We start from the raw sequence: 20,051 nt of genomic DNA, 5'->3' as shown, positions 1-20,051 counted from the left end.
ATGATGGTCTAGCACAAGGGTCACCAACTGGCGGCCGCATGCGGGCCGCGGAAGGTATCAGCGTACAAGTATAACCAAAAATACTTTTCTTGAGGAGTTAAAGATAAAAATACTTTCCGGGAAGCGTATTTTCTCTTTGCATATGATTACACCGACCAACCAATCAGATTATAGTTCTAGATGGGGATCGTTTAAAGTTATTCCAATGCGATGTCCACCCACACTGGCCCATTGGTTGATTAAAACGTCTGTTTTCGAATTTCGAAATTGTCTGTGAACATAGTAGGGTTGCTTATTTTAAGTTTGCAAATGTCATGTAAACACTAGTGCGCGGTTCACCGTTATTGTGTTTCACGAGCAGTGTTCTCTTTATGCAAGTTTTTGTTGGCAAAATAGGTCGGTGTGCCAACTCAATTTATAATAAATTGGCAAAATATTATAAACTTAAAGACTTTTTCTGATTGCATTATGAAAATATTTAGCTTAGTACTGCAAAGTGTTTTTATTTTTATTTTGTTTAAAAGAAACATGGAACGCTTCACGATTTTGGGTCTCATCCTTGCGCAGGGGCCATGCTAATCTTCTCTGTATCGCTCCAATTTTAGTATATCTGAAGATAGGAAAGATAGGAAGATAGGGAAGATCTTTTAGATAGGAAAAAGTCTGTGTCAAACATTTCCTTGTTTACTGAAACTGTTAATTGCAAGATATCTTTTGTGAAGCGAAGTGACAACACCGCACTCTTGCTTGGCGATGAATATTCTGACGAAACCGCTCGCCTCGCTATAAGTGTGCAAAACAAGTGGCCCCGTTTATTAGGCATTGTTAAAGAAATCAAAAGTTTTGTTAAGGGAGCTTGGCTTGGCAGTAGCGTTGTTTGACTAATTTTGTTGCTGCGGCATTCTAAGATAAATATTAACAACATGTAGGCTAACGCTGGATAGCCTACTGGGTACGAAATGAGTTCTTTTCTAACATAAGAGTCAACCTACCTAAAATTTTATTAGTGCGGCCCGCCACAGCTCTCCTTAGTGCCAAAGTGGCCCGCATGCAAAAAAGGTTGGTGACCCCTGGTCTAGCACAATATGTAGCCGATTTATATGCATAATGCACTATTTAGTCTTAGATGTCTTCTGTCTGGTCATCATGGATAGGATACCTACCAAGCTCGTTCCTTATGCTTCCCAGCAGGCTAAGGCTAACCATTCATCCGGAAAGCAATGCAGCTAGGCTATTTGCATTTTTTTTTTTCTCCATTTATAGCAAAATTACCAGCTGCAACAATTTTGATTCACACCATGAATGGAACAAATACTGCCACTCAGACTTGTCAAGGTGAGGAGACGTTATCACCGACCCAACAACTGCTCTTCCAGGATTCCACACAACAAACAAATGGCAATGGATAGCCTAAGTAGGTGGGACAATTTCAACAGCTCTGCATGCCTACACAGCACACTGCAAATCTAACATTGTAGCAGATTACTGTACATGCATATGTTTTTATGTGACGATATTTTTAAACATTGGTTGAAGCACCAAAGACACCGCGTTTATTTATCCACATTTCACACCATAGGCTACGATTCAACTAGCCTACAATTTTTTTTTTCAAACAAAAGATTGAGCAGTTGTTGCAATTTTGCTGCAAGTGTAGTCGAGTGATTTTTGTTGATTTACATATTGAAAAAAGTTTTTTCATATCGATAGCCTATGTTGTTAAAATAAAACCTTAAGGAATTCAACTTCACGCTGAAGAAAGCAGGCAAGTTCAGCTTAAAGACACATGATGCAACGTATGATGCCTCTTTAAGCTGATTTTGCCTGCTTTCGAATGATGCAAATTTGTTGCTTTTATTTTTGCTAAAAAAGATTTAGTGCCCATTTTTCGTATTGTTTTCCGACTAGTCCCAATTTCTTTCGGAGGCCCTGTCTACACAAAGCAATTGAGAGATTAATGAATGCTTGACAGTTTAGTTAAACAATTTGAAAAACGTTTTCGTTTGTCAGAAGTTTATAAATATCATATTTTTTTACAATAAAGTAGGAGACGTTGTAGGGAAGACGATAAGTCTATTTGTTTCAAGATTGCTCTGAAAATCTGAAGAAAAGTAATGAAATAGCAAAAGACTTAGGCTAAGCGTTCATCACAAAACAATTCACTTGATGTAGGCTACTTTAGAAATTAGACCACAACAAAAATAGCCTGCTTGATGTAGCCTTGCGAAACTAAATGTTTAATTTGGTAAAAATTTTGTTTTAGTTGGTAAAATGGGTCCGGGCTTGGGAAGAAAATGCGAAAAAATCCTCTTTTTTTAAATATTAGCCTATGCCACGCAAAAAGTTGTCTGACTTCCTCCTTCTTAGAGCACCTGACTACTGGACTTGGTTTGAAAAAAAATGTTTTGTTTTGGTGACATGAACTTCGATCTCGCCATGTAAAAATGTGTTGCAATAAAATTATAGCCTAGCCTACTTCGGCGACATATTTAAAGTTTTATACCTAATTTCTAATGAGACGTGTTGCCAACTAGGGCTAACTGTGTCGTACTTGTACCGAACTGCTGGTTGTTGGTTTTCGTTTTAATTGGTAAAATGACAAAGCAACAAATAATCGTTTTTTTCAGAAAGGAGAAGTAGAGTAAGCTACGCATTTGTCCTATAGCAATTTGATTACTTGAGCGATAACATGAAGTTTGTAAACTAGGTCTGCAGTTTTAGATCTACTTAAACTTTTGAATAGCTGCTTGTGCTTGCAATAACAATCAAAGAAATTGCACGAATTAGGTAATAAAAAATCATCAAACAAACCAGAACAATAATGTGCGTTTGTTTGATGGCACAATTATCTAATCGAACTCCCATGGGGCCTGCTTACGTCAAAGTTTCTATCCGCCGGAAGCATCAGAAAATGCTTAAAGTGTTTGTGTAACCACCATGACGTAGGTACGAGCTGTCAGTGTCGATTGTGAATTTGAAAACTGGTTTGACTTTTCATTCAATGCTGTTTGCTGTGCAATAGATTGCGACGTAAAAGCTTTAAGTTAATAAAATAAAATTCTTCTTCAAATTAAGTACTGGGCGTTTTAACGTTTAAACGGCATGCCATTTATTAACCTTGGAATTGTGTACGCACAAGGTTGGTGAAATGCTTACTGCTCAACAAATACATAAACTTTAGATAGTAAAACACCGAATGGTTATTTCTCATTACCACTATTTGGCCAACCACACACAGCTGTCATGAAACAATACTCTTCGTATCGTTTATGGTTGTTCACCAGTTCGCTGTAGCTTTATAAGTTGTTGTAAATAAAACTATCATATTTTTTCAGTTTTAATAGTTAAATACGAATGATTAAAATTTGTAATCTTTGTCAATATGAGACTTTTACAGGAGTAAGACTATGTGAAATGACTGGAGAGCGTCTAGAAGGTGCTTGGAAGGACAACGGTACAACTACACTTGTCGAATACGCGCGGCTGTGCATTTGTAAAAACACTCATTAGCAGGGCGGTTGAAAGAATAGTTTGGGCCTGATGCCAATGAGATCCTTGGCAACCAAACAAAGACGTAATATATCTAAAAAATAAACGATGTGTTTTGTTTTTGTTTCCCGAGCTCCTTGGATCGATTATCGACCCCTAAAATCATCTCGGGCCAGGTGCAAACATTCCTTTTGGGATCCCATTATATTAACGCTACTGCTTGTTAGTATACTGAAAGTTATAAACATGTAATATAAATTGGGTCTTTCTGTTTTCGTCAAATTAAACTACATTTGCAACCACCAGGCATAGGTCTAGATACGACAATCACAGCTTTTGGTTGATATGTTCGTGCTGTTGTGATGCCCCAAATATACTGTACAGTAGCTTCCTTGATTTGTAGGCCTATGCAAGATTTTAAGTCTTATGTATTCGATCACCAATATTGTAGAATCCTCCAAATTGAATTGCTATTTCAAACTTTATTACAGTATATATAGACCATAAAACGTCCCGGTTTAAATATTAGTATCTTTAGGTTTTTCAGTTTAATCAAAAACTTGTTAGTGCTGTGTAGTTGCCTATTTTCCAAAAGTTTCTACATTTTTTATTCAAGCCTATATAGGCTAGGTTACATCGTGGTCCACTTAATTAAAAGATGTTTTATCTACTACGTCCACAGCTCAAAAAGTGCAAGATTGCTGAGTCATGTATCAAGCTATCACAGATTCCAAAAATTCACTTTCTAAGCCTTGATCTCCGATAAATTCCAAATCAAATATTATGGTGCATTGCTTAATCACCAATGGCCTTTATGTCACTTCTTCCCGGGGATATGCCAGGGTAAAAAGTTCAAGCGAACAACGCTTTGGTCTTGTTACTCATCGAAAATATCAACTAAATAGAATAGTTTTGTAATGACATACAATTCTTAGCAAGTTATTTTTTCTAGAATGTTGGTTCAAAATTATATTCATAATAGGCACGGACGTTTGTGATACATATCTAAGCTATGCGTTTACAAAGAATGCGATTTTCTTGACGTCATGCTAGAAGTTTGAACAATGCAACGCAAACAAAAAGATCTGAAGAAGACCATAGCGATTGCATTGTTAGAATACATCCAGTGGACGTCAGTTTAACTTTCAACATTCATTTGACTAAAGGCTGTGTCGACGACCATGAGTTCATATAGCCTTACGTGGAAAAAAACAGCGTTTTGTCTGCAATCGACAATGTAAACCTTTTTTTTTCATCTTTTCATCATCTTTATCAGTAGTTTCATCAAAGGTAATTGATCAATGACTACACTTTCAACGATTGCCTTTTGTGCAATTGTTTCAATGCTGAACAGTCCATATTTTTTATTAATGTGGCTCTTCTTCAAAACTATGGATTGCTGTAAAAATAGTGAAGTAAAATAATAATCATATCAGATATCACAATAGGTCGCAACTAGGGTTTAACATCAGAAGCAGTGCCGGATTTACCATTAGACTAAAAAGGCTGAAGCCTAAGGCCTCAAGATACAGTGGTTTGTCAAAGTTTGACAGTGGCGTCAAAGTTTGAGATGTTACCACGTATACTTAAAAAACGTTTAAATGAAAACTTTTACCTTGTAGGCTAATAACGTGAAATTTTCTGGCAACTAATTCTAATAAAGTAGGTAGCCTATTCATAAACAGGTCGTAGCCTAATGCAATTTAAAATTCTATAGTGTCATCATCATCATCATCAACCAGTTTTGATTACACAGGCCACGAATTAATCTTCATGTTGAGGATTTGGCCTGTCTGTCTGTCGACGGCAAAGTTTTTTTCTCCACACCTCACGGTCCGTAAATGTTGTGTTTATTATCTAAGAAATTTTTTTTTTAAATATAACACAGCTTAAAGTTTATATTTTTAACAGTTAATTTAACGCATGTTTAACAGTTAATTTTTAACGCATGATAGATAGGACAGTTGCAGATGATGTGGTTTGTGGTATCTTTCTCCGCGCCGCACTCACAGGTCGTGGATGGTGCCATCCTCCATTTGTGCATATTATGAAGAAACAATTTGACGCCAGTGTGCAGGTAATTGGGCTGCACCCAAGCGTTTCTTGGCAAAAGCATTTCGGTTGGGTTGGGGCCAGTACGCGATGAAGCTTTGAAGTCTTATGAAGGCAGGATATCTGCACTGTGTATTAAAAGTGACAAACTGAGGCAAATAAATTGTGATGAGAGTTTGGATGATTTTACTATGAGGAGGGCTAGAAAAAAAATTGGTCAATCTAAGTATTTTTGATCATAATAGTTCATTTCTCGTGTATTAAGTGTTTTAAACCAGACTACTTAGCGAGAAAGTATATCGTATGGTCTATGCGCAATGTGAACACTGTTGTTGTACCTTACTTGTAGGTTATGGTTACTTCACAATGTAGATATTAACTATCTGTTTTAGCCTGATGCTGCGAGTTCGCAGTGGTAATAGCGATATGCACTAGCTTTCGGAACACAGTCGCCTAATCATGTGCTATCACGTCACAATTTTTAAGATGATTCGCAGGCATAGCTTAAGTATTTTTTTACTTTAGATTGGGCGTTAAAAGTCAGATTGAGGTCGTTGCATTTTTCTTTTGACTCTGATCGATACATTCTAGGTGAAACTCATATGGTGTTGTTTGAACGTTTTGTGGCAAAGGAAAAAAAATTGCAAACAATTGTTGCAATTTTTAAAAATCAAAGTATCGAGAGTAGAATTTTTCATGCAGGTCAACCAATGATTTGCGATAGCTTTTCAAATGGTTAAAAACCTCTTCATTATCTTGAATTTTTGATTTTTTTTAGCAGCACAATAGCTTTTTATGTTAGGTTTGTCAATTCGTCTGTGATAACATGTCCAACTTTGCTTCGATGTGTTTCAGCCGTCGGCGACACTAGACACTGTGAGAAATAAGGTAGGTTCCATGAAATAATAATTACATCAGATTTAAAACATTTGGGCAATGATCAGTTTGTGTTATTAACCTAAACAGCAAATCAACCGTTTTTTACATTGATTCAACTTCTGCAAACGTTGAAGCAATGTAAAAAAAGCGGTTGATTTGTTATCTGGGGTAGCCTGAAGTCCACGCCCTCATTAACAATATGAACGGCAAACATACGGTACAAAGGGCAAAGTTAATTGCAATGTAAACTTTAGATATTTCAAAAATTAAAAGTTAGGCTACTTGTATTTGAATGATTGAGTTGACTCACGTACTTAAGTCATGCATTAAAAAACGGTCAATTTTGCAATGGACCTTGCGACCCGCATAGCCTTACAAGCAGTGGGTTAGTGCAACGGAAAAAGATTTTACCGCTCGCTTTCCAATAATACAATCCTGGTTCGACTGCCGGCTTTAGCTTAACGTTGAAAAACACCGTTCACCTCTCTCGAAGGTACAATAGATTGGGTGGAGGTAGTTACTGAAGCAAATGTGGCCCAGAGAAAGGAACTGGGCACATCTTGTTAATGCTGAAGACTTAGAATAATGGTAAGCTTATTTCCTCATCCCCGGTACTTGGTATACTGTGATAACCGCCTTTTTTACTGTCTACATAGTTTATTGGTTACATGCTTTTTACCTAATAGTTTAGCATAAAATAGGTCGTTATTTCGAAACCCATTGTTTGGAAGTGTAATATCAACATAACGATGTGGTTTCTTGGATCACTTAATGCTTTATTCAGCGATGCAACGCATTCTGGGGAATTTTGTCCCCTGGCGGGTAGATATTTTTTGATTTATTGTTCTCCCTCACGCGGTTAGTCGCCGATTTAATTTCATTCACGACCCTCATTAAAACTTTTTCTACCTAATCAACGCCTCTTCATTTACTTACCGCGTTTGTTGGACTTACACTGTATTTTGCACAAGTTGGTAAACACTCTGTTCAAACAAATCGAAATGATCGAACGGTATATAAGCCAGTGAGCTAGCAGTTTTAATTCAATGCGACAGGTGTTACTCAAGATGATAATAAGGTTAATTTTAAAAGTCGAACAGAGATGCAGATATAAACAAAGCTTAGACACATTTACATTTATTGATTGATGTATATTTTAATTAATTATAATAATAATATAACGATATCTATTTTCCCGTCTTATCAATATTATCAGACCGTGCAGCCTAACGCAGAGTTAACGAGGAAAAAATCGATGTAAAAATATGAACAACATTAGGCTATTACCAACGTATAGTTTACAACTTTTTTTCCTATTTTTTTTTTGCTTAAAAAAGAGCTATATTAATAAAACAATTTTACAAGGTTAGTTTAAGAATTAGCAACATTTTTGATCAATCATGAAAAAAGTTTTTTCGAACAAGCTGCGAAAGAAGCATTCGCACAATTTAGAGAAGGCTACAAAAAAACAATCCAAAAAATCTACCAAAGACAAAGAAGAAGACGTAAAAATTACCGAAAATAAACTCAGCACGTACAGCGATGTTGATTCTGGCACCATTTCAACCGAAACTCCAAAAACACGGTAAATTTTTCTCTCGTGCAAAGTTGTATTTTCTGTGTCACCAGCTACAAGCAGGTGGGAAGTTAAATCCAGTAGGCACAATTCTTTAACATCTAAATTAAAAATTAGTGTTTAATATGTAGTTCGAATGCATTGACTATTTTGTAACGCAACTGCAGAACATTGCAATTTTGGAGAAACAGTATTTTTTTTTTGGCTTGCAAAGAAACTGAAGTATTTACGCCATGCGTTTGTCCGAGACAATAAATTTATGGAATCATGTTTACAAAAAGTAATGTGATTTGTAAGTGACGCTTTGTTGAAACGTCATGCTTTGTCACGGTTGTTTGATGTGTATTTTTGCTTCTTTTGTTACAGAAAAAGCACTGGCAACAGTACCGTTCTCACGGAACCCGCTCCAGTAAAAACCAATACACTTCCAAAAGTGAATAAAGTAACATCGTTTTCATCCACATCTTTTTCATCCACATCTTTTCAAAAGAAAAGTCCATCACCAGTGGAAAAAGAAATAGTTTCACCAAGTTCAGTCAGCTCGCTCTCGGACTATTTGTCTTCTGATGCTCTTGCAGATTCAACAGCTTCACTTTCTCTTGAAAGTTCACCAAGAACGTCCACATTGTCTCTTTCTACTACATCCAACCAATTCCATCTCTCTCTGACAGAAAATCAGTTGTCGGACCTTCAGAAATCTAAAAGATCAGTCTTCTCTTCCACCAAATCGCCTCCTGGTGCTTGGTCTAAACACCTCAAGCTTCCATTTCGTCACAAAGAAAAGCTTCCTCAACCACATAGCAAGAAACGACGAAGCTCAAATTTTGAGATGTTCAGACAAATAAAGACTTCAAAGCATCATGGCAGTGTCAGATCACAAAGTCTGTGCATAGGAGACCTCGGTGAAGCAACCGAAGCCTTGGAAAAGTTTCGAGAAGACAACGAAGCTCTTGCGCTTGAGGTAGATTACAAAAGTAACATTCTTTTTTGAAAATATTACTTTACGTTTACAACATAACAGCAAGCACATAAAAATTTCATTTTTTGTAATTATCAGCTAATACCTCAGTAAAGTTGCAATATATTATTATTTCAAGGTACGTGGTAAAGACGAAGAGCTCCGTTTGCTCAATGCAACTATGGATCAAGTAAACCAAACATGGGAACAGAAAGTACAAGCGGTAATGAAGGATTTGGAAAATGCTAAAAGAAAGAATGAGCAACTTCGTATCCTTATTACTAAAGAGGCTGCTGCTGCTCAAGCAAACGCAAGGTAATAACTTTTGAATTACAAGCCATCCATAAGATATTATTTTCCTGTTTTTTTTTCGGCGATAATCATTTCAAAAAGTAGGTTCAGCTCATTCAAAATCAACGCAATAAGTAGTAGTTTAATGTAAGCGTGAGCTGTTTCACTCACACACGTTCGTTTCTTTGCAAATTTCAGCAAACCCGCTCTGCGAGTGCCGGTAACTGATGTAACGGGAAACGTTCGTTTACCGACGGTTCATGAATCGGACCATAAACACACCACTTATGATGACTCGACGAAAACCTTAACATCTCACAGAAGTTCTCGAATCAGCCCTCCCACGAAAAGGAAAGGTGTAAGGGAAGCCCCCAAAAGAATGGTACGTGTTCAAATAAGAGTGGGCTATTTTGACTCAGAGTGAAAACGTGACTTTACCACAAAGCCCATAAAAATTCCAAGGTTTGTCTTTCAACAAAAAAATAAAAATAAATAAACAGAGAGAATCTTTAAGCAATAATTTACGTTCAATCAATCAATCACAAAATGAAAAAAGCAACAAAAAAAACAATCACGTTATACTATGTAAAAAAAAAAATAGAAAAAACTGTATCAAAGCATAATAGTAAGATTTTACTTTTTCTCACATTGCAGTGCTTTTAGAAATAAAAATCTTTTCAAGTATTGCAATATCCCAGAAATATATGAAAATACTCTGCTAACTTTCCAGTTTTATTAATAGGCCTTGGCTAATAAACTGTATATTCTGGATATATCCTACTAAAACTGGTATATCCTAACCCTAACCCAACATGCCAAAGCCTTAAATATTTATGGGTAGTTCTGGACAGGTCGCTCACTTAGTTGCTTGGATATCTTGCGCTGCTCTGTGCGCAGTCGACGTGTTGGCTTCTTGCGTCTTTGGCGAAGCTCTTGTTTAAGTTTTTCAATGTTCACTTTTCAGATCAGTTGTGTTGTGAAGGTTGTAAAAAGTTTAAGTTCTTACTTTATGTTTATGTTTAGCTATGCTTTATAAAGCCTTGATATTGCAATTTTATTAAGTAAACAATATAGTCAAACCACGCGGCATTTAACATAATATAATAACATAAAAACAAACAAAAAATTACAAACGTTTTAGGCCATACTCATGTTAGCCCATTTCAAGTAACCAACAGACTGATGTTCTACATAATATACTTGTACCATGGACAAAAATAAGTATCAACCAACTCTTATAAAATAAACACCAAACAAGTCTTTTTTGTTTAATATAGGATAGAAGGCGGTGGTTTATCTCTACTTTTCGTGTATCTCGGTCAATCATTAAACAAAATGAATTTATGGTACCTTCTTTAAAACCTGATAACCTATTTTATTGACATACCTGACATATCTGACAACATCAAAACTATATTTTTACCGCTCGCTACTTAAATAGGCTTTAATGTGAATTGACTCTTTCAGGGAATTTCGCTTCGCCCAACAGAAAAAACCAACGACGTGAAACAAAAACTTTTCTCAGCCATTTCCTCAAGCAAATGTCTTTCTCAACTTTGTCGGGACGAGCTTCAAAGCATAGTTGATATCATGAAGTGTAAAAGAATAAACAAAGGTTTGAATTACAAATAATCTGAATTGCTCGATAAGACTATAAGATCGCAGGTTAATTAACTTTACGTTAACAATACTGTTTTATACTGTACACTGTACAGCATTATGTGGCTTATACTGTATAAGTAAAGTGTTATGAAGATTTCACGCAATAAACGGCAATTGTAAAACAGTTGTCCAATTATGATGTCTTTTACAGGCGAACGTCTTATGCAAGAAGGTCATTTCGGGCAAGCACTGTTCGTTCTTGCCGAGGGAGACTGCAAAATTTACAAAAAAGATCAAGTGTCCGTTTCACCAAATTTATCAGAAGGAGGAAGATCTGTGGCTCAATGGGAAGTGTTTGGGGATGCGGATGTGTTTTATCATACAAGACGAGTGTGGTCGTGCAAATGTGTTCGACAAGGCTTGGTAAGCTCAAGTATAAAACAAGCTTAAGTGACAGAAAAAACCTTACGTATAGTATAGGCCTCACGTATCAAAACCGCAGTTTGAATTAAGGTTATTAAATCAAATCATTGATTGTGGTCGTTTTAGGTGTGGTACATTACAAGAGAAGAATTCAAATCTGCTGTCATGCAGCAGGACATTCAGAAAAGAAAAAAAGAAATACACAATATCTTGAAAAGTGTGAAACGCTTTGAAAATCTTCAAATGGACCAATTTCGAAGGCTGGCCGCTGTATCAAGGGTAAGGAAAACTAACCAGTATTGCGCTATTATCAACTTGCCTGATTAGTTACACTTTCCCATTTATAGGCTACTGTTTTGCTGTGTAGACCACCATTATTTAATTATAGCACAATCATAACCTTTTTATGTTTCATAACTGACTTCACTTATGGACTTTACAACCAATTTACAATGGACACATTTCCTTTAGGTTGTGCAATATGCCAACGGGGATTATATCATCCGGCAAGGAGCGTCATCCAAATGCGCTTACATTATAAAAGAAGGAGAGGTCACTTTGACTAGGTATTTGGCAATAGTTACAGAACACAATAGCTACTGTGACTGTGCGTACGCGCATTGTGAATTGTATAAGATAGTAAAGGGTTCGCAAAAAGTAACAAACTCGAGTAGATCTTCTATTTGAAATATAATTTGATGGCCATGTTTCTCTTGTAGACTGATCGATGGAACAGAGACGCGACAAAAAAAATTAGGTGTTGGTGAATTATTTGGTGAAAGTGGATCCTCTAATTACTACAAAGTGAACATCGTTGCATCGGGAAAGGAGGTTAGTACCAAATGTGCTGCAAGTTTAAGCTATAACTTTGTCAATTTTTATAGGAGAAATTTTAAGGTTTTGTTAGGAGGCCATGGTGGTTCTGTTGCTTGTCTTGTGATTTCTTCTTAATTTAATTGATTGTTCAATTTTTCCTTTTGCCTTAGGTTGTTCAATGCATTCTCATACCACTGAAACATTTTGACCTCATCAAAGAAAACGTCATATCAGCTGCTAATGAGATAACAGCAAACCAAATAACTGAAAGCCTGACTGAGCGAAACCTCAAGAAAGACGGACAAGAAAGCACGTCCAGTGGTTACACAGCCAGCACTTCCAGCGGTTACGTAAGCGATTCAAGCACATCTGAAATCAGAAGAAAGCTGCACAGAAAACGCTATGATGCCAACCACGTTGATTGTTTCATGGAAAGATTAAGGTATAAATATTCTGTTATAATTATAGTTTGCTTTGCCTGGTCATCTTTAGTTTAATCTTTGCCTAAAAGCACTTATCTTATTATTCACTTGTCTCCAGGGTTAAGTAACATCTCATATTATTTTTTTATTTCTTTTTGATACGATAAGTTGACGATAAATGAAAACAAGAGAAGTTACTAGATCAATCTAATGTTGGTGCGGCAGTAAACAAACTTTTATTATGCAGCAAACTGAAAGGTACAAACAAGGATGACTTTAAATTTATTGCCACAATCGGAAGCGGCGCATTTGGGTCCGTTGATCTTGTTTCCTTGAAAAGAGATTCCACTGATGTTGCTGCCATCAAAGTGAGTCTGCAGTTATCAGACATAGAGCATCAGAATATTTGTTTTGTGTATTTGCTTAGTAAACCTTGTAAAACGTTTCCTTGTGAAATCTTGTTTCAGGTATAGCAGGAACCGAGTTTAAATGTAGGCTACAGTCTACTTCATTCACCATGCACTGTGATGTACAAAAATTTCTCTCCAGACTTCTAACTAACACATTTCTTGTTTGTTCGATGTATTAGATTTTTATTTTATTTTAATATTTCGTGCCAGGATTTCAGGCCAACATCTTTTTTAATTAAACCTTTCTATAAACGTCATCACAGTTGGCTGCTTAACTTTTAATTATAGTACACATGAAACTTTCAGTTGATTTCATCGTTGGTCAATAGCACACATCTTACGTCTTCACTTCCTTTCAGCCTTTTATTTGTTTTCCAGAAACTTTCCAAGCACGAAGTCGTAGCGTCGGAGCAACAACAAAATGTGTTCAGCGAAAAAACGCTTCAAATGAACACGTCACGAGATTGTCCTTTTATTGCGTCACTTTATTCCACTTTCAAAGACAATAAGTGAGTGTGATTTCACAATCGGTGTTTGTTTCTATTTTTGGATTACTGAATATATTTCATGATCACGAAAAATGTGCGGGTCTCTTCAATTTGTGACGTCACTAGTCTATATGGAACCTGTTTGAAGATTGACCTCTTGCCCCTGAATACAAACTCGCGTAAAAAACCGGCTAAACAAATATTCTTGTGGTCGTGACTTAACATAATTATTGTTTTCGTGCTGGTTCTATTACCTCCTCTTTCGTAATTATGTCACACAATAATCAACTTTTAGTTGATATACACTTCAACAATCCTTCGAATTTCACTGGTTTTTGAAATATCATCATTCTCGAATATTATAACATTGAACATTGAACTCTAAGCGACATGTTGGCCTACACAGTCCAAAGGCTAATTTACAAACTTGTTAATTTTTAATAATTAGGTCTTTGATGATATGATAAGCATGAGTATCATCATACGGGTTGTCTGCGCTGAAGTGGTAGTGTGATATGAGCGTGTTTTAAGTGTGTTTGCTTAACGACTCGGTATAATGCAAATGTCATGTCACAGTTGAAAAAGTAAGCTTTATAAAAATAGCAAATAGCAATTATCTCTCATTGTTTATTAACCCCAACTCACCTCAGAGTTTTCACACAACAACCAAAGCAGTTACGAATAAAATATTTCTAGCATGTCTCACACTCAGTAGTGAAAGTTTTTCTGCCAAATTCCGGATGAGTTCTACACTTATGTCAAAACAGTTTCACTGGCATAGGTTTCTGTAATTGTTTGCTTGTGAAATTTTACCCTGATGATAGAAATGCCTAAAAATATCCGCGCACCTTTTGTTTTCATCGTTCGATTGACGTAGGTTTTAGTCATAGGCTACAGCAAACTAGTTTTGCAAATTCTTTCGCAGAATGTAGGCTATTTATTAACGTCCATTCCACAAGCCGTTTCTATATTTAGCCTAATTTCTAAGCTCGATCACAGCAAAACAAAAAATTGTAGACATAAGCCGCGACTAGAAAAACAATGACAAAGCACAATCAATTCTACGTTGTAAACTGTTAGCTTGCAAATACTCAGGCTAAATCATGTCCATGTCATGATCATATGACGCACGCACAGTAGCTTTATGGGTTTGTTGTTACATAGGTACGTGTACTTTGTGATGGAGTTTTGTCCTGGAGGAGAGCTGTTTTCCTTGCTTACTCAAGCTGGATCATTCAAAGATACCGCCGGGAGGTTTTATGTGGGATGTGTTGTGGAAGCTCTACACTTTTTACACAGCAAACACATATTGTTTAGAGATTTAAAGGTAAAACCAACTGCTGCGTTTACATCGTTTCCTGATTACCCTGTATCGATTTCTCAATGATGAAAGTTATTTTTTCTGGGCATCTCGTATTTACAACGGACTAACGATGAAAACTGCTTATTGTGTCATATGGTCAATAGTATAAATAGTCAAATGACAGGCCATCAAAGGAATCTTGTATGGAGTATCCTTTTCCATAAGTCAAATTAGCAGCAAATGTACAACTCCATCTTTCAAGTGGTGTCTGGCCATGCTGACGTATTGCAAACGATCAATGCAAAAATAATTATCTTATGGCATCAATTACTTCTTCACACAGCCGGAAAATGTTGTCATCGACAAACATGGTTATTGCAAGTTGACGGACTTTGGATTCGCCAAAAAGGTTTCAGTTAACTCCACCCTCAGAACATACACTTATTGCGGGACACCAGAGTATATGGCCCCTGAAGTCATCCTTTACCATGGTACGTTATTACTGTAAAAGGTTAAATTCATGTAGGCTTGTAGGCCTGTTGGTAAAATTTGTTATAAAGAATGATTTTATCACTATATTTTAAGCTACCTTTATTGTCAACGATAATAACATAGCCTATTAGCTACAAAAATAACTTTTATGCTATGGTTAAAGGCATGTCATGTTTCTTGCGTAAGTTAAATATCCAGCAAAAAAATGATTTACAGTCAGAAATCGTTACAATTGTTTTGACTTGATAGTGAAACTTCATCATAAGAGCAAGGTAAAAGTTAACACAGCAATGTTTTTGGTAATTAACAATCTACTTTTACTTGTAGGCTGTAGGTAAAATACTTGTGGTATAATGTGAATTTATAATAGATTTACTTATTTTTATTTTTTAGCGCAAACATTTTCTGTGGACTTGTGGTCTCTGGGTGTATTTATCTTTGAACTATTGGATGGCAAAGCTCCATTTCGAAACAAAAACCGGGCAGCTTTAGCTGAATCAGTTCTAAGAGGCATTGAACCTAAATTACAGGTAACCAACTGTTGCTTTATTGCTTTGCCCTGATGTAAAAACATAAGCTACTACTATTACTGAGATTCTCAAAACAGATATATGATAACTTAAAAGCAATACAGTAGTTTGCATTGGCCTAGGTAGGCCTAACACTTACTTTTAGCGTGTCCTTATTAGCGTTTTAGAGTGTACTCTTCAGCCTATAAAAAATGATTTGCTTTGTAAAATACAAAAGGACATTTCTTTAACTATGTGACGCTTAGGCTATATGTTGAAAATACTTAATTTTTTTGAACGTGTGATTTATACTTGGGCTTTCGAAATGTGAAAACCGATTTTATGGCATCAATCTTCCTGTTCTGTTTGCTTTTCGACGGCAATGGCAATAAAGAATGGATCGCTGTGATTTACATCCACGAATTCGTCGTTAGGAAGATACATAAAACCTCACAAATTTTTTCCGTATAGTTCATATAACCTATTTTTATGTCGATCAAACATCATCATTGCTATATCAATACCGACTAAGAGACAGCTTCTGTGTTAACCTTTGGCATGAAATCGACTTGGCATTGATCCTTGTCAATAACACGGTGCTGAGCTACTGTAATTAAAACTGCTCGGCATTTTTATTCTATTTACACAAGTAATTCGTTTAGGTTGCCAGAGAAGCAAATCGTATCAGCAACACCGCATCAAGTCTCATAAAAGAACTTTGCCAAGTGCTGCCTGAAGACAGATTAGGCTCTGGCAAAAATGGCATTTCTGACGTTGCAAAGCATGCTTGGTTTCACAGCATGGACTGGGAAGCACTTAGACAAAGGTAGGCTACATTTTAACAATTGCTAGCATAAGCTGTAATTTTTTATGCCAAATTGAAAAGCAAGGGCACTCATGACGAGTTTGCTTACATTAATCAACAACTTTCAAATGCACAAATCCTTTACTTCGAACAAACACGAAACAATTGAGTGAAATCCTAGGTGTTGATAATGTTTAGAGAATTAGATCCTTCTTATAAACTACTGCAAGTTTAAAAACTACTTAATTCATTTCGGCAATGTTTAGTAAATAGTTTTCACTGAATTATTTTATAGTAAATACCATGATATATATTTATTTTATCTTATATGTATCGTCTTGTAATCTTCATCGGATATTTTTAAAAACATTTTAGTTTGTTAAGTCTAATTTAGCTTTTCAGTCTGCATTCCTAGATTAAATGCTTCAAATGACAACTTTTGATTTTTTACAATTGCAGGAGAATGCGACCTCCTTGGACACCACGATTGGAAAGCACGAGTGATCTCCGATATTTTGACAGTGTTGCCAAATCACACTCTGAACCAAATCACAGCGAAGAATTTTCCGGCTGGGATGAAAACTTTTAATCACAAACTCTTTGCTATTAACATACGGGGATTCGGCGGGCAATGCGACTTTGATTGGCATTCGTATCTATTTAATTGTTATTGGCTTATCATGCTGACTTGCCTTTTCGTCTCGCAAGCTCACTGTAGCTGTTTATTGCTAACGATGTTTGTCCTTATTATAAAGCACACAAGTGAAAATTTGCGTGAGAGACAAAATTAATATTCTATCCTAAGTAAAGAAATAATATAGATAAGGTTGAAGAGCACTTGTCTTTTATTTGCACTACATTTTATCAACTTCTGTTTTCGCTCTGTTTTCAAGGGCACAATTTTCATTTTATCTCCTTTTAATATTCTTCGTTGCATACTCGTAATAGACTACAATATGTACTTTGGCGTGTGTTAATTGGCATTTAAATACGCTGCGGATAAGCTAATATTCGATTTTCATTAATTTAATATTGTTATATTTTTGACCTGACGTCTCAATATTCAATATTTTGTACTTGTGAGCTTCCAATAAGTAAGATGTACTTTATGCGCAAACTACATAGTAATAAAATGAACTACTGTATTGTACACAACTTGTCCATTTCTATATCCTCGCTTGCAAGTAGGCTATACTTAGCCCATACATGTAGCATAAGATTGACTAACATACAGATACCGATTGATGTTTTAGTGTAGCGTAGATAAGTTGCTCATAATACTAGCTTGAAAAAGCTACCAATCAATCTGTATTTTCATTAGCTGAATACTGAAAAGTTTGGATGTTTATCAGGATAATCATCGTTTTTAGCCTTAATTGCAACGTTCATGAGCTGATGAAACTTAGCTTTAATGTTTGATTTTGACCATAAAATTTAAAATTTGAAAAGCTCTCTGTCCTTCACTAAGGTGCAACCAAGAATAGTAGCTGGTATATTTTATTGCTGAGCCTTTGCAAGTAACCCGTAGAATTAACATCACTTTGTCATCGTGGCATTTGACTTGCTGTGTTGCCATTTTATTGTGAAAATCTTAGTTTTCGTGTCTCAGCGTTATTCAAAGTTATTTATTTGTTGTTGATTGTTTTATTTATTTTTTTCGCTTTAGTTGTTCTTTTTTCTTCATCTGTCGTTGAAACTTAAATAAAATATTGAAAAGAATCCTGCGTTTGACTATTGCATTTTCTTTGAAAGCAAGTTTTCGTCCATTTCAATTCGTTGCCAGGGCACATAACTCGTTATCCGTGTTGGTATACGATGGTCATACCATTTGGCCTGTTTCATGTTGCACACGCAATCTGACGAAGATAGTGGTTTCATTCATGCAGCAAAATGTACCGATTCTGAATCGCAAATGCAAATTCCTTCAATTTTTATGCTACTTCTATTGTGAGCATAGCCGTAGGAGATGGGGGAGCAAGGAGGCGATCGCCCCCCCGCTGAAAAAAAAACATCACGAATTTGGGCAAAAAATGTCTACTTATTTGGGCAAATCAATCGTTCCATATTTCGACATCTTACAAGTTTAAGAACTTCGCATAATTATTATAATTTATGAGATAGCCGACATTAACATTTTGCAATGAATGTAAAATGTAGCCTATTATGGATTTTGGAAACTATGGCATGCGGTACTGCAATTTGGGCAGAATGATAAGTTTCGATTCGACAGCCTTGTTTTGGTTTTGTACGTTTTTTTGCTTGTGTTTTCGTACACGGCCAAGTTGATGCCTGTGGAGTTATTACACAACACACCTCAGCAATTGAGTAACGTTACTGTTCTGGAAACATTTTTGCAAAGACAAAATTTGGGCAAAGTTTAAAAAATTTGGGCAAATTTTGTTTGCCCCCCAAAAGGTTTTACTCTCCTACGGCTATGATTGTGAGTATACGGAAGTAATAATCATGCAGTTGAACCATAAAACGTTTCAAGTTAAAAAGCATCAGTGATCAAACCCGCGTGAAATACTTGAGTGCATGTAGCACAAACAAAGTTAGAAATTGCTGATAAGTACACTACACTATTCTAAAAGACTTTTGTCTACTTAATAACTCATTGAAAGCAAGCTACGGGGAGCAAAACATTTTCAAAGTAACCAATCAAACATTCAAAAAATATCAAGTCAATAAAAACAATCTATTGTAATGGCAAGTATTAACACACTTCAACCATTTTGAAGGTCAGTTGGACTAATAAAAATGAGGCACGAAACCCCTCCTCAAAACTTATCTGTTGCAATTACGTCTAATGAAATTCAAAATGTGCAGTCATATCTTGATGAGAATGCTTTTATGTAAACATGACAAGTTTCAACATTTTTAGTTAATAAAAAATAGTATTGCAAATTAGAGTTAACGTTTTCTGTAGGAATATTCAATCTCAAATTGACTTATAAAGAAATGAAGGGTTTTACAGGTTAACACTTACCCGATATTGAACATGACAGTCCTCATGCGCTGTGAGCATAGGCTCATACAATTTGTATTTTCGTTAAAACGAAACAAAACTGTTCGCAAAAGTTTAATTCGAAACAACAAAATAAAATTTGTATGGTGAACATTCATGAGCCCAAATATTGAAAAATTCCTGAGTGTCAGATTAAAACAAAATGTGTTAGAATTTAAAAAAAAATATTTTTGTTTGTAGCAGTCCTATTGCCAGATGGGCTTTTGATAATGATGGTCTCTGCGCTACATCAACTGTTTGAACAAGTTTGAAAAAACTCAAACAGAAATTATATAACAAGGGATGGACTTATCATTTTGTTTACGCCATTATCAATAAGCTTATCAAACACAGTAGCATACTCAATTTTCATTAAAGACTGGATCCAGGTTACAGAACAAATGTTAAACCGAAGTTTAATTAATGATTGACCATGGACTTTTGACCATCAACAACCGACGATCGTTAGCCTATTGTCTCGTACCTTTTTTAAGTTGGAAGTACAAATAAGTACTTCGGTCTAATCAAGAAA

At 35.8% G+C, this 20,051-nt stretch overlaps 1 protein-coding gene and 1 pseudogene across 1 annotated transcript; one reads left to right on the top strand and one right to left on the bottom strand.

Annotated features, from left to right (window-relative positions):
- Positions 1-522: 522 nt before the first annotated feature.
- On the bottom strand, positions 523-620 carry LOC145777802 (U6 spliceosomal RNA; annotated as a pseudogene).
- An 8,090-nt stretch (positions 621-8,710) lies between these two features.
- LOC145777339 (cGMP-dependent protein kinase 1-like) lies at positions 8,711-18,225 on the top strand. The gene is made up of 16 exons (XM_082588702.1): positions 8,711-8,957; positions 9,094-9,269; positions 9,444-9,627; positions 10,713-10,860; positions 11,059-11,270; positions 11,397-11,549; positions 11,742-11,836; positions 11,990-12,101; positions 12,257-12,528; positions 12,756-12,876; positions 13,297-13,427; positions 14,571-14,733; positions 15,053-15,200; positions 15,595-15,731; positions 16,373-16,536; positions 16,975-18,225. Exons 1-16 carry the CDS (start codon positions 8,826-8,828, stop codon positions 17,102-17,104), a joined length of 2,478 nt encoding a protein of 825 aa, XP_082444828.1. The 5' UTR covers positions 8,711-8,825; the 3' UTR covers positions 17,105-18,225.
- Positions 18,226-20,051: the final 1,826 nt, after the last annotated feature.

This window comes from Aplidium turbinatum, chromosome 9 (assembly GCF_918807975.1).
Source record: "Aplidium turbinatum chromosome 9, kaAplTurb1.1, whole genome shotgun sequence".
In the NCBI taxonomy this organism is placed as follows: Eukaryota; Metazoa; Chordata; class Ascidiacea; order Aplousobranchia; family Polyclinidae; genus Aplidium; species Aplidium turbinatum.
Note: the sequence above shows the minus strand (reverse complement) of the source record. Positions and strands in the feature narration are given on the sequence as shown.